This window comes from Ovis aries, chromosome 7 (genome assembly GCF_016772045.2).
Source record: "Ovis aries strain OAR_USU_Benz2616 breed Rambouillet chromosome 7, ARS-UI_Ramb_v3.0, whole genome shotgun sequence".
Classification (NCBI taxonomy): Eukaryota; Metazoa; Chordata; class Mammalia; order Artiodactyla; family Bovidae; genus Ovis; species Ovis aries.
Window position 1 is genome coordinate 65,698,634 of NC_056060.1, and position 15,896 is coordinate 65,714,529.

Consider the following 15,896-nt stretch of genomic DNA (forward strand, 5'->3'; position numbering starts at 1 on the left):
CCAAGGACACTCCATCTAGTTGTAGGGCATAATGACGGCTGCCTACCTGACTCATTCCCTGCTACCTAACAGTCCTGGTTTTACCCAGATATAATCCCAGGTAAAACAGGGAATCCTGATTAAGTAAATCCCAGATGAGATGCAGATGGAGATGTGGCATTAATTGGCCTAACCAAACTAAAGGGAAGGACATAGCTCTGATTACCACTAGCAGCCATCTTATACCCCCAAGCACCCAGCGTTAGAGATGCTGACACCAAGGATGCCAGAATGAACTGTGAACAGATATTGGACCTTGATGCATCATTGAGCTGTTGACTGTGAAGTGCCTGAAATCACCATGACAACATTATAATAATGAACTTCCTATTGTTAAGCCAATTGGAGTTCATTGCATTGTTACTTTAACAGCCAAAAGTTTTCTAAGTGATTCAACAGTACATCTTATTAAACCTAAAAAAAATCATGTTTACTGACTGACATTGTTTTAGTCTCATCTACTTTATCAATGGCAACCCACTCCAGTATTCTTGCCTGGAAAATCTCATGGACAGAGGAGCCTGGCAAGCTACAGTCCACAGGGTTGCAAAGAGTTAGACACAACCGAGTATGCACACACTGACTTCATCCTTGAGGGCAAATGTTATCTTATTGTTACATCACATATCGCTTTATGTATGTACTAAGTCTTGGGTTGCTCTGTACTCATCTCTTTTACATGTTCATGGCCCTGGACCCTTAGAAAACTCCCAACTTTGATAATACTGTCTTTTCTACAAGCCCAACACAACTTCCTCTAACAAAAGTGGATGTGCTTTTCCTTTCTTGTTTGGAAGGCCCTCATCTTAAAGAATTATCCATAAAGGTGCTGCTTGTTCAGTGAATACCCCCAATACTCACCTCATTTGCAAACAGAAATAACTGGCCCCAGGTCTGATGGGAAGCTTCCGCTACTTATGAGTCAGCTTAGTGCTCTGTCGTACTGATGCCCCTGTCTTCTACAATCCTACAGTCAAGAGTTTTATAAAGGAGAAAGTATTCCAAATATACTGATTGATAGCTAAAGAAACTCCACATACCCTGAAAATGCAATATGTAAGCTATTCAATATCAACAAATTTAAGAGTTCAAACTAAGAATAAAGTATAAAAGAATGCAAATATTTGTCAAAGTTTAACATTATATTTCAATTAAACTGAAGAATGTTAGTAAGCTCTGAGCAGATATACTTAAGCTTATACATTTTAAACAAGAGAGGCAAGGCACAGTACATTTTTATTCTGCATTGGTTAATATATAACATATCCCCACTTCCCTTGAGAAATAGTATCATAGCTAAAATACACTTTGATGAACACTGAATATTAAAATATTACACAATGACTCCTCAGAATCCTGAGGGGGGTGGTTGGATTGGTCCCAGGATCACCCCCGTCCCCTCACACACACACACAGATACCAAAATTCAAGGATGCTTAAATCTCTTAACAGCAGGCTCTCAGTATCCACAGGTTCTGCATCCACCTAAGGAGGGTCAACAGTCTACAAGTAGCTTGAACAGCACTGAACACAAACACTCTTCAACTTTTCAATATTCTAAGAACACAGCACTGATGACATGAAGAAAGATGTCTGGATTTATTTTTAAATTTAAAATTCTTCTGGTTGTTCTCCACTGAGAGGCCTCAGAGGTGAAAAGGAAATCAGGTTACCACCAAAGGAAATGTGTCTGGTCTGTTCTTGATGTCTTCTCTCCACCTGAATGAATGTATTACTGCAGTTCAGGCCTGGCTAGAGAAGAAATTTAAGAGAAGCCACTGAAGTAATTATCAAGAGTTTTACCAAGTGAGTGTTCAATCTTTCAAATTAGTAGTGGATTAATTAATAATATAAACAACATTTTTTGTACACAATGATAAAATTCTTAGTAACATAATGTTATGCTACCCTCCATGGATCTAATTTCAAAATAGAGATTTTTTAAAATTGAAAAGTATATTAGGAATATATACCTTATATATGGAACCTAGAAAAATGGTACTGATGAACCTATTTGCAAGGCAGGAATAGAGATGCAGACATAGAGAACAAACTTCTGGATACAGTGGAGGAAGGAGAGGGTGGGACAAATTGAGAAGTACTGAAATATATAGATTATCATATATAAAACAGCTAGCTAGTGGGAAGTTGCTGCATAACACAGGAAGCTCCACCTAGAGGGGTGGGATGGGATGGGAGGTGAGGGGGAGATTCAAGAGGGAAAGGACCTATGTATACTCATGGCTGATTCATGCTTTTGTGTGGCAGAAACCAACAGAACATTGGAAAGCAATTATCCTCCAGTGAAAAATAAATTTTTAAAAAATAAATATTTCTAAAAAGGAATACATGCCTTAAAAGGTGACAGACTTCAGTAACGTATGCAGGGTGACTAAAACTGAAGCCACTTAGGCAGATTCCACACACCCTAGTCCACATCACTGTAATTAGCAGAACTTTTACTGGTGTGATCCTGCCAGGATCCTTCTCTTTGTTCTCCCTCAAGCCCTACTTCAGGTTTAAATTATGCTGGTAATCGTGTGGGTCTAAAGGTATATCTATTAAAAAGATCCTAGAATATAAATCCTAATATTTATGGGAATGGAAAATAACTCACAGGGAGACTAAGTTATAAGATACTAAGATTTATCAACAAGAAAATGTATAACTGTGAAGCAATTTTAATTATATTACTAATAATATATCAAAAAACAGAATGTTATGATTAACTTCTAGACTTATTTATAATACATATTATCAGAACCAATCATGTAGAGTTGAGAACTGGGAACGAGATTAAATCAGGTTTCTATAAACTGGCCTCATGCTGAAATCCCTGTCCGTCTAGGTGTCAGCCTCTGAGTAAAGAAGGCTGAAACCAAGAATGAACAGTGCACGTCACAGAAACCATTCTGCTCCTGAGATGCAGCGAGCCCTGAAGGCTGAATATGGAGAAGGCAGCTTTGAAAGATAATAAAAAGTCAACATAGTCAGAGGTCCTTAAGGAATTAGTGGTGTAAGAAAGCCAAGCATTCGTCAGGCTTCGTGAGATTAACAAAAACTGTTGCTGTTTTATTCTACATTTGCCTTAATGATTTTTTAATATTCTGAGATTGAAGATTAGCAAAAAAGCCCATTCTCTGACTCATTTTAACAATTGTCCCTGGAAAATTTCCAGGTAAGGCTGTAAACCAGAGTTGCTGACCCTGGCTACATAAATTGCCTGGTGAACGTCCAAAACCAGATCACTGAAATAAAAATATCTGGGAGTGGGGCTGAAAACCAATGCTGCAGAGACTCAGCAGGCAAGAGAGCACGCTTCCATTTATGTCCTAAATGTTAAGTGCCAGCATCCATGAATATGAATCAGACAGCTCTGCCCAAAGAGGAACTTACAGTTAATAAGGGAAATAGATTCCTGAAAGCATCGTATGTTTTACGAATGCAATAGTTTATTCATATTATACTCTCAAAAAGAGATTAAATGTGTGTACTGCATGTACTGTACACCTTTGTCTACAGAGGAACAGATGAGAGATGAGAGCTTTTACAGGAAGGCTTCACAGACAGGCAAATGTTTGGACTAGACTTAGAGGCAAGAGGTCACTAAAAAGTAAAGGTCGGGGGGCTTCCAAATAAAATAACAGGACATAAAAACAGCAATCTAAAAGAATTACAATGAAAATAAGCATTGATGACTGAAGATAGGATAGACATTTTCTTCTCAACTGTATACTTCAAAAGGGTATAATCTTGTGTTATCCTTTTCTTGCATCACTGAGAAATACTAAGCATACTAAGTATTCAACCAATCTGTCACAACAAATTTGATACATAAACCATATAAAGAATTAAATCTTCAGTTTAATACTAAAGCATACTATAAAGTATATGAAAATTTTTTCCCCATTTTGAGAAAAAAATAAACAAAAAAGGACTTCAGAGTAAATAGTGATAAGATGTACATTTTAAACTGTGCATATAAACTGAAAAATAACGCTCATTTTATAAAACAAATCTAAAATACAAAGAACTTTTCAAATAAATTGAAAACTTACTGAATCAAGAAGATGGCATCCAGTACTGAGACTTTTATTATCACATAATACTGAAAAAAAAAAAAAAAAGAATAATTTTTAACTTTTTAAAGAATATTCTCGCAGTTAAGGGTTGTTAGAAAAGGACAGACTTAAAAGATATGAAAACTTCCAAATATCAAAGGCGAAGAAAAACGTGGGCCATCTTATGCTATATCTTTTTAAATGTAGTTAAATTTCTTCGTAAAATTCTCATCCTTAATTTCAGTATACTAAGTCTTCTCTAAATAAATCTCATGCTTGTAATTTAAAGGTACCCAAAAAACGCTATAAGAACATAGCAGAAGTGCATTAAGTGTCTGCCCAATGTTATAATGTTTATTTTACCTTAGGCCCCAACCAGAACAGCACCATAGGGTAACAGGTAAAAACAGGAGGTGAAACCATCACACATTACATTATAACATAAATACAAGAGCCATTTCCTATTGAAGAACAATTGCAACAAAACAGGTAAGAAAAGGTATTAGGGCAGAAAAAAAGGACATTTTTAAAGAAAGGTTTGAGGTTCTTTGATGGAAAAGAAGAGAACTAAAAAAAGTTTAAGGGAATTTTTCTAATTCTGAGCCTTCACAAACAACAAAGGACCCCAGATAGTTAGGTCTAATCAAAAGTGCTCTTGTCATTCAACGTGGATTAGTATCTGTTGCTGATTTTTAACAAGTCTGTCTCAAAAGGTTTGGGGTAGAGAGTGGGGTACCACAACAAGAACTAATTCTCGTTAGATATTTACAGCAAGTGTCCAGTTTCTCAACCTTTATTCTTGGAAACTATATCCAGAAGTGTCTACGATAATCTATACTTTAGGACAAGTTCATTTTTTAATGAAACCTTATTTAAATACATTAAAAAGACCTTACCTGGCTGAGAAGTTTTTGTTTCTTCTTCCCATGAGATGTTATTTTGTGATTGTATATTTTTTTCAGGGCTAATCATCAAAACATCTTGTGTTGTAACTGAATTTAGTTCCATTCCTTCCACAACATCTGAAACTTCTTCCTTTTTGTTAGTATTAATATCATCTGCTACTTTGCCAGCATGGAGAGCCAAATTCATTCTTTTACTAGATAAACAATCTATCTCAAAGTTTATCTTATTTATACCCTGGAAGTAAAAATGGTTTTCATATTTAATTATCCAAAAGTTAAATAAACATAAAAAGTCTTGTCACTATTTAAAATAATAATAGAGGGATGACATTCTGAGCACAAGCTAAAGAACACTATAAATCCATCCTACTATCTTGCTTCTTGAACAATGAGATCAGATAATATTACAGCAATAGTATAACTGAAGGAAAGTTTCTCAGCAAGTACCAATATCCCGGTTCAGAGATTGACAAACATTCTATGTGAAGGGCCAGGTGTATGATGGACTCTTGAACAATACATGTTTGAACTGCAAGGGTCCACTTAGAATCTTTTCAGTGGTAAATACTATAGGATCTGCAGTTGTTGAATCCACAGATGCAAAACTACTAACATGGAAGAACCAAGTATAAGGAGTGGGCCAACGTAAGTTTTATGTGGATTTTCAACTGTGCAGAGGGATGGCACACCCCTCTTGCTGTCGTTCAAGGGTGTGTGTGCTCAGCTGTGTCCAACTCTTTGTGACCCGAAGGACTGCAGCCTGCCAGGATTCTCTGTCCATAGAATTCTCTAGGCAAGAATACTGGAGTTGGGTTGCCATTTCCTATTCCAAAGAATCTTCTTGATCCAGGGCTAGAACTGAACTTTCCAGATTCTTTACCATTACACCACCTGGAAAGCCCTCTGTTGTTCAAGAGTCAACTATAAATACTTTAGGCTTTGTAAGCCAGTCTCTGACACAAACACTGATCACTCTATCATTGTCTTTTTAAAGCAGCCAAATATATAAATTAATGACAGTGGCTGTAGTACAATAAAACTTTATTTACAAAAATAACCTTGATGTAAGCTGAAATACAAATTGGCACTATGGTCTCAAACAAGCCAAAGGAATAAGAACTATCATTTCATATAACTGATTAAGATTTCCAGTGGAAATTCTGGGGATTGTTTATGGAGTTACTATATATATTGATTCAAATAGATAACATCCTGGGCTACCTAATGCATCGGAACAGGACTTACATGGTTTATTTCAATTAAATCTTGTAATCCAAGACACTTAGCATCTTCTCCTATGCTGTTCCTGAAAAAGAAAAAAGAAGCACTGTACTCAGAAAATTAAACATATTGCTGTCTTGACTTGTTTTGAGACTATCCTTTATGGGTCAGAGATGGGCCCTCATCTAAGATCAGGCCTGATCCAAACAGATTAGTTTTTGATGATAGCTACTATAGGATGGCCTTAGAAACCAAATGCATTTTCCCCAGAATGCTTGCAAGCCTTTGACCATGCTGGTCAGTCTATTGGAAATCTTTTGAACCTCAGCCAAATCCAGAGCCACATACTAGGGAAGGGTAAGCTAAAGCTTACTTCTAGGGGACAGAAGCAACATGCAAGTATTGTATAGCTGGAGTTGGCTACATTTACTTGTTAGCTACAGCACAATACATTCAAATCCTGAAGTTCTTAACTCACGTTTTATTAGAAACATCTGTCTCAATCTCTTGGAGTTTTTTTTTTTTTTTAAGTATACTCTATTTTTCTGGTTTTCAGCTTCACTTTGCCTTCATTGTACAAAGTTGTTTGTAAAAAGGCTCTTTTGAGACTATTTTTAGAAATTAAAACAGTAAAGAGAAATCCTAAATAGCACTTGTAATATCACTTAAATACAATTTTGGATCTTCTTAGTACAAGAAAATGAACTGCAGGATAAGAAATGACAATAAATTGGTATCTTATAATCCACAGAGTTTTAAAGCATCTAAAGTATTTTAACTGCCACAAATGCTAAATACACTGTGGCTTACATTAAAAACTAGAAATTTTACAACTTGTTCCATGAAATACTTACGAAGAAAAACTTTAATTTGTTTCCCCCATTTCAAATTATAGGGTGTTCTCAAGGTGAATTTGGGTAACTTACTCACTTTCCAAATTTTCTCATTTTTGAAAAATGGGGATTCAGTACCTCACATGGTTGTTCTGAGGACTGAATGAGATAATATGTGATAGGAACCCAGAACCATGTCCAGCCCATAACAACTGTTCAGTACGTATTAGCTCCCCCTTGTCTGCTCTGCCATCTGTCAAGTCAAGATTCCCAAGGTACTTTCCATAAAGGCTGGTACAAAAGTGCCTACCTCTTAATGACCCTGCAGGGACGTAACAGCACTATTTTATACATGATGAAACTGAAGCTGAGTTAATTAAACTTGACCTGAAGTTTCACAGTATGTCACATGACTGGTTTTGAGCTCAGATGTGTCAAGCACCAAAACTGCATACAAAAGAACACTATACTGCTGAGCACCAAAGAACACTATATTGTTTCTTTTCTTCTTAGTTCTGCAGAATTTATTTTATCCTTCTAGATATGACCATTTCCAAATCTGAAATCTGAAGCCTTAGTTTCCTCCTTTATAAAACAGAAATATTGCCTATATGTTATGGTCATTGTGAAATTTAAAAATATATGTGTTGCATACTTAACAGGTTAACAACTGGAAATGGTATTTAATGTCTACATCTGTTAAACTCTTAGTAATAACACATTAAAGAAATACCTGTTTCCAGGAATATTTGAAATCAAAGTCTTATCAACATGTTCACTTTTGGCACCCTGAGGACCAGGATTCTCTGGTGATGTAGTTTGTCTTAGAAGGCCCATCTCAGCCCTGGTCTCAGACACAGTTTTGCTGACAGACTGAGGTGTTTTGAGTCTTTGAGAAACACATTCAGAAGAAAGTCCTAGAAGATGAAAGAAATCATCTCAATACCAAAAAGCTATTTCATTCATTTTTCACTATAATTAGACAGTGCCAATTTTTCCTATTCCCCTAACAACTAGCTTCTTTCTCCTATAAAAAATAATGTTTGTTAAAGTCAAATGCCTGAGACTTTCAGTTAAAGATGATACTGAACACACAAACTAAAGGCTTCCTCTTAACGTTTCACTACTATAAACAGTAAAGAGATAATCTTAAAAGGGAGAACACTACAAGGACAAAGCATCCTCTTTTTTTAAGGTCAGTGACTTTTAAAATTTGGAATATAATTTTCAAGGACAGGCGAAACAAAGAGACAACAAAACTTAGGAAATTTTGGAAGTGCAATATAGATGGGCGAGTAGTGTATTTCCTAGTAAACCTGAGAAAATAAATCCTAAGCCACCAGCCAGGAAAGATGTGAATCAGCCCAGTTTATACCACAGTACTCCTCAGAAAGAATTGGTGGCGTCAAGAATCGCTAGGAGCACAGGTAATAACAGGAAGATTGGTTCAAAGTCAGTTTAAAAAACAATTAAGAGTCCAGACGCCTTTCCTCATTATGCACAGCTGGGCAGCTGTGAACAATCCCCTCCCACCATGAAGATTAAAAAAAAAACTAGAGGCTTATTTCCCCTAAAAAGTTGAAATAGAGGGTCTCTGGTTTAGGGGATACAATTCAAAGAGGAGTACTATGTGTAAAAGGGGGGATGAAATGAGTATTTTTAAAACTGTTGATACACTCAGTTTCCCTCCCTCCATGTAGCTCCTGAAAGACTGGCAGCCAGAATTATACCCTCCAGGCAGCAGATTGGAAAGATCTCTGGAGAACCTGACTGCTGCTGCTGCTAAGTCGCTTCAGTCATGTCTGACTCTGTACGACCCAATGGGAGCCCATCAGGCTCCACCGTCCCTGGGATTCTCCAGACAAGAACACTGGAGTGGGTGGCCATTTCCTTCTCCAATGCATGAAAGTGAAAAGTGAAAGTGAGTCCCTCAGACTCTTAGCGACCCCATGAGAATCTGACTAGCCCATGAGAAAAGACTTAAATACAGCATAACAATGCAGCTAAATCATCCCACAGTAAAAACCCTACCACCCATGTGCTGCCATGCAGAGCCCTGCTCATCGCTGTGAGCAGGCAGTGAACTGCCATTAGATACCCAAGGGAAGCCTCTGATACAAGAGATAGAAACCAAAACCAAACAGATAAGAGCATTTTGGAACAAATATTGACTCTCCAGGAGAAGAATACATAAAAGTTATCATTAATGTCTGCAGAAAGATAAGACAACGCACTTAAGAAACAAGTACAGAATATTATAAAACGGAACATCCAAAGAATGAGAGAGAGCTCTTAGGAATTAAAAACATCGTCAACAGGAAAGTTGAAGAAATTCAGGAAGTAGAAGAAAATGACAAGTACAGGAAAGAATGATAGCCTGTTACCAGGAGAAAGACATGTGCTTCTGGAAGAAAGATCAGAGAGAACCAAGGAAAGTATATCAAAGAAATAATTCAAGAAAAAAATCTACACTTTACTTAGAAAAGGCCATAAATAATACCCAAAGATTCCTCTAAGCACTGGAAGTGGTGATCTTGAGGACATAACAAATAGGGGCTTCTTGGGGGACTTCTATTTTATAACAAACCTCATATAACCTATGTGTTCTATAATTAAAACTCAATTTCAAAAAGATAAATTTTGGTCAAAAACCTTGATCTCTCTAGTCATAAGTGCCAAGATGGGACATGAAAGAACATACAGCAGTGAACCCACAGTCCTGCAAACTACTAGGATCCTTGGAAAGTAAGTAGCAAGGAGCCGTGTCATTAGCAGTGAGGCAATTCCTGGGCATCCAGGGAGCATAGCTGCTTAGAAGAAAGGAAACACATCAAAACCACACACTAGGTGTGATACCTAAATTGATTGGGAGGTTATAAAATACTTGGTGATAAATTTACATTTTAAAGTAAACATTAGATAGCAACTCAAATTTATTGTCAGAAATCTTCCTAGTGGACACAGTTAGATAATAGAAAAAGAAAAATCCCTTCTGCTAATTAGTACTTAAAGAAGACTTGGTCTGCTTCTCCTTGGAAATAAACATCTAGCACTTAAAGCATTAACAGAAGTGTCTACCAAGATTTAAGGAACAGATTACTTCAACTATGACCTCTCATTTATGGCTTATATTTAATTTCAATCTAAGTAAATAAATTCAATCTAATAAAGATTGCCTGTGAAAAACACAACCAGAGTTAGAAAATCATAAGAAAGAATGACTTCCCAAAGTATTAAGAGATGGTTACATGGCAGTATTTTAAAATCAGGGAATAGGTACTTTCATTACATTTCAAAAACACTGGAGGAAAATTTTCACTCCAAATGAAAATGAAACCAAACTTATCTTCCATAAGCTATTTCTCAGAAATCACAGTGAAAACACATAAATCTTCACATGAAAACTGTTTTCCAACTCTTACGCAAGCGTCCATCCAACCAAAGTATTTCCCTTAAGTAGTCTCAGCAGAAAAAACTAACCTGAGAATGATTTAATGGGACTTTCAATTCTGAAAAATCCAGCATCAAACACTATTTTATCCACTTCCTTTGGCATTACAGAGGCTGCTGCCTCAGCCTGTTCCTCCTGCTTAATTCTCTCTCTCATTGCATTTTTTATGGCAGCGAGGCGATTTCTAGCAGCAATTCTTCCGTCATCCTGTTTGGGTTTACTTGTTATACCCGAGACAACTTTTTTCTGTGAAGAGAAATTATAACATTTATTAAAGCTACTCATTATCATCTAAAGAATCTGCCCGCAATGCAGAAGGATCCAGGTTCGACCCCTGGGTTGGGAATATCTTCTGGAGAAAGGAATGGCTACCCACTCCAGTATTCTTGCTTGGAGAATTCAATGAACAGAGGAGCCTGGCGGGCTACAGTCCATGGGGTCACAAAAAGTTGGACATGGCTGAGCGATTAATACTTTCACACATTATCATTTTATAAGAAAAAACAAATAAAGCATTTGTAAAATATTTAGCATGTTCAATATATACTTATCAAGCTCCTAGTATGTGCTAAAATGCTGGGGCCAAAAGTTAAAGGACCAAGTTCCTGCTCTCAAGGAGGTCTCAGCCTCATGGTGGAAGAGCTAGATAAAGACACTGAGAAGAATAAATGTCATGTTCAAACTAAATTCAGAGGGCTGAATTTATGAATTAATCAACCTTCAGAGGCACCAAGAAAAGCTTCCAGGAAGTCACACCTAAGCTGAAATCAGAGATAGGTGGGCTACAAGATGGGGTAAGGAAAGGGCTAGGCAGAGAGAACAGCACGTTTGCAAAACCAGAAGTGAAAAAGCACAGAGGAGTTGGCATGAGGTGAGCACAGCTAATCAGAATCCTTCACATGTGGCCATTTACACAGAGGACAAAAGAATAGAGATTACCTATGATTTTTAAGCAGGAGGTTAGCATTACCGAATTTGCCTTTTAGAAAGGTCACTCACTCTGTCCAGCCTGGAGAACGGGCTGGAGGGTGACAAGCCAGTTAGGAAGGAGACTTCTGCAGTGACACTGGGAAAAGATGCCCGTAGTTGAGGTTAAGGAGGGGGAAAAATGGAAAAAAGTAAACAGATTCAAGAGATGTTTAAGAGGAAGAATTGAGAGGACTTAGCAATCTTTTAGACATGCAAGGGTAAAATGGTGAAAAACAGAACGGATCACAGAAGATAACCAGGTTTCCATCTTGGGCCCCTGGAGGGATGGTACCACCATTCTCTGGAACAGGGAAACATCAATGTGTGTGCAGATGATTTCAGTTTGGGATAAATAGCTCATACATATCTTGATACTTAAAGTATTACTGTGTCAGCAGTAAGTGTGGTTTGAAATATAGATTTGGGAATCATTGCAGCGTGGGTACAACTGCACATGAAGAAAGTGGAAGGAGGGAAGAGAGCTGAAGTAGAAACTTATATCACAAATACCCACTTAAGGGACAAGTGGAAACAGAAACTTGCAAACATGACCGAAGAATGGATATAGAGGTAGGAGGAAGATCAGTAGAATATAATTTCAAGAAAGAGGAAGCAGACTGTATTTAATCATGCAGAGGGACTAGATTTTATAATTAACTGTCTATTAACTGCAGAACTAGTGGGTCAATAACCTTGGTTATAACTGTTCTAGAGGCCTGGAGAGGGTGAAGCTGAATGGCGGTGAGTTGGAGAGGTAAATGGGAATCAAAATAGTAAAGACAGAGTATAGAGAACTTTGTGACTGGGAAGAAAGAAATGGGAATGAGAAAAGGAAGGTACAGATAACTAGAGGGAGATGTGGACCTCATAGGTTTAGTTGTTTTTGTTTTTTCTAATGTAAACAAAGATAAGACACTTAAATATATCTCAAAACAGATGGAAAAAGGAGGGAAAGGTAGAAAACAAGGCTAAGTGATGGAATGAGAAGTCAATAAATAGGAATCAGAAGGGAACGGTGTCAAAATATAGGTAAAAGATAAATCTTATTTGTTCCATAGCTTAACAATAGCTTATAAATAAAGTAGGAGGAGAGGGACACCTGGTGATGAAACGCAGAATTACAAGGCTCTGCCATATTGCTACAGCCATTATTTGCATCACTGATGATATTGATGTTTCCAGGACTAAGTACTCAATAAGAAATATCTACAGTAGCTTCAAAATGTTCAAGTATCCTTCACTGTTTAGTATATTTAAAACTCATTTGTTTAATTTTGTCAGTGTCCTTAGAGTCCTTGTCATAACAATTAGCAAAATAATTTTATTAAATCTTTCTTTAATACTCTAACATCTTAAATTCCTAAGGAGTCAAAACAGTTTTTTATCTGGACTACACAGCATAATAAAGTACCAATCTGGAAGCCTAATTTTATAACCACAGGCATTTTTCTAAAATCTAAAAGGAAAACTGGATGTTTGAAAAGTGCTCATCTGAACCAGTGAGTTTAAAACATTACTAGAAGGCCTCCCTGGGGCTTAGTGGTGAAGAGTCCGCCTGCCAATGGAGGAGACACAGGTTTGACCTCTGATCCGGGAAGATCCCACGTGCCATGGAGCAACTGCGCTTGTGCGCCGCAACTACTGAGCCTGTGCTCTAGAGCCTGGAAGCCACCTCTGTTGAGACCATGTGCCACAACTACGGAAGCCCACCCACATGCCCTAGAGCCTGTGCTCCGCAACAAGAGAAACCAGCAGCCTGCAACTGGAGTACTGCCCCACTTGCCACAACTAGAGAAAAGTTCACAAAGCCATGAAGACCCCATACAGCCAAATAAACAAACAAACATTATTAGGGGAAAAAAATCTACAAATATATAACATTGGAATCTATCATGATAGCCAGCAGCCTGCAACTGGAGTAGTGCCCCACTCGCCACAACTAGAGACAAGTTCACAAAGCCATGAAGACCCCATACAGCCAAATAAATAAATAAACATTATTAGGGGGAAAAAAATCTACAAATATGTAACACTGGAATCTATCATGATAAAGTGAATTTCACAGAGAAAAGTAAAAGGAAATTTTACGAAATAAAGTGTAGGGAAGAAGACAGATATTCTAAAGAGGCATTGTTCCTCTTTTCTATTTAAAATTCTTTCATTTTGAAATGTATCACTCAAAAGAGACACACAATCCACTGTACTGGATAAAAGCAGGGATTCTGGAATGTGCAAGTCTGGCCTGAAACCTAGCTCCACCTTGGGCATGTAACAATCTATTCTGGGCCTCACATCCCAGATAACAGTACCACCTCAATAGGATTGTTGAGGATTAAGTGAGTTAAAACATGTTAAGTACTTGGAACAACACCTGGCACATACTAAGTGTTATATAAATTATTTACTTCTACTATGTATAAACACAATTTGAAGAATAAAACAAACACACACATATGCGCTTAGTAGCACTAAGTACCGCAGAAGCTCCTGGGGTGCCCGAATGCCATCACAGCCCCCATCATTCCTCCCTCCAGAAATAATCATCCTGAATTTCGTGTTGTTCATTTCCTTATTCTTTCTTTAAAGACAATCAGGATATGAAACTTATTTTATAAAATGATAAAAAAATCTGAAGCTAAATGTTTTTGAAGCTGGAAGATAAAAATTCTTTAGAGTAGAGGAGTCTATATTAGAAATCCACAGACTTACCCGAAAAACTTTTTTGCTTGTATTGTTATTGTTTTGCCATCCAGATTCCTCAAGTTTGGTCAGATTGCTGAATTTTTGATTTACGTCTTCTATCTGTTAATAAATAAAGCACAAGTTTATCAGATCAATTTAAAAAACCACATTAAAATGACAAACTAATAAACTGAAGCTTAAAAAAATTGAGAATGGCAACATAAATTAGACTAAATCATTCTCAATTCAGTATTCAAGTAAAAAACTCTTATGGTAAAATTGTTTATTGTTATATTTTGTCTTCTAAACCTCCAAAATCTACATAATGGATGTCATATATGAATAACTCTCCTAAATTATTTTTGATCACTAAAATGCTAAGAGAGATATCCTAAATGTTTTTGTTTCCTAAGTTACACAATCTGAACACAACCATTCTCTCTCTTTTTTACAGTTTATTTATCCATTCTCTTACTGAAGGACATCTTGGCTGCTTCCAAGTTTTGGCAATTATGAATGAAGACGTTATAAACATCTGTGTACATGTTTTTGTGTGCACGTTTAGGATTATACGATAAGAGCACATCTAGCTCTGTGAGAAACTGACAAACTGTCTTCCAAAGTGGCTGTACCATTTTGCATTCCCACCAGCAATGAATTAGAGTTCCTGATGCCTGCCATGCTCACCAGCATTTGGTGAAGTCAGTGGTTTGGATTTTTGCCATTCTAATAGGCATGCAGTGGTATCTCATTGTAGTTTTAATTGGCAATTCCTTAGTGATCTATGATGTTGAGCTTTATCTCTTCAAATGCTTACTTGCCATCTGTATATCTTCTTTGGCAAGGTGTCTGCTCAGGTCTTTTCTCCACTTTAAAACCACTTTAAAGGTGGTTTTAAGGATTCTTTGTATATTTTGATGCAGATATGTCTGTATCAAATATCAGATATATCATTTGCAAACATTTTTCTTCTAGTCTGTGGTTTGCCTTCTCACAATCTCACTTTAAAAAATTCAAAGTAATATCCCCATCCTTTTGATATTTCCAATCTCTTCCAAAGAGGTACCCACTGTCAACAGTTTGGTAAATTTGCTTCAAGTGCCCTTACTATGTATTTATATTTATAAATATTCTCAACCTCTCTCTCTCAAAAAAAAATTTAATGTCAAAATGACTCAGGATTACCTTTATGATTACTGATTTTCAACAAGGTGCCACTGCAGTTCAATAAGGAGAAGACAGTCTTTTCAAGAAACAGTACTGGGAAAATTTTATATCCTCAAGAAAACAGATGAATTTAGACTTTTGCCTACACTATACACACACCAAAAATTCCAAATGGCTCACAGACCTAGCTGTAAGAGCTAAAACTATAGCACTTTTAGAAAAAACCTAACAGAAAATCTTTGTGATTTGTGGTTAAGCAAAAAGAGTTCTTAGATATGATCACAAAAAGAAAAAAAATTGATAAATTGAACTTCATCAAAATTTAAAATATCTACACTTCAAAAGAAATTATTTAGAAAATTACAAGACAAGCCACAAATTGGGAGAAAATATTTGCAAATAATACTTCTGATAAAGGACTTGTGTCCATGATACATTGAAAACACTTACCACTCCATAATAAAGACAAACCAATGTAAAAATGGGCAAAATATTTCACTAGATATTTTACCCCAAAAAATATGAACAGCTAATAAGCACATGAAAAGATGCTTAACATCATTATCAT

General features: G+C 36.7%; 1 protein-coding gene across 4 annotated transcripts in view; it reads right to left on the bottom strand.

Moving 5' to 3' along the window:
- Positions 1-1,162: 1,162 nt before the first annotated feature.
- DLGAP5 (DLG associated protein 5) overlaps positions 1,163-15,896 on the bottom strand; it is a 42,267-nt gene continuing 27,533 nt past the window's right edge. For 2 of the 4 annotated variants that reach the window (XM_060418086.1, XM_012181687.5), the window contains exons 13-19: positions 14,189-14,281; positions 10,540-10,756; positions 7,793-7,976; positions 6,251-6,311; positions 4,997-5,240; positions 4,098-4,147; positions 1,163-1,787 (exon numbers count right to left, since the gene is read on the bottom strand). In XM_060418086.1, coding sequence (XP_060274069.1) covers positions 1,782-1,787; positions 4,098-4,147; positions 4,997-5,240; positions 6,251-6,311; positions 7,793-7,976; positions 10,540-10,756; positions 14,189-14,281 — 855 coding nt within the window. In that variant the 3' untranslated portion in view covers positions 1,163-1,781. Of the gene's footprint in view, positions 1,792-4,097; positions 4,148-4,996; positions 5,241-6,250; positions 6,312-7,792; positions 7,977-10,539; positions 10,757-14,188; positions 14,282-15,896 lie in introns of all 4 variants that reach the window. The other 2 variants (XM_042252550.2, XM_004010665.6) reach the window with 1 other exon arrangement.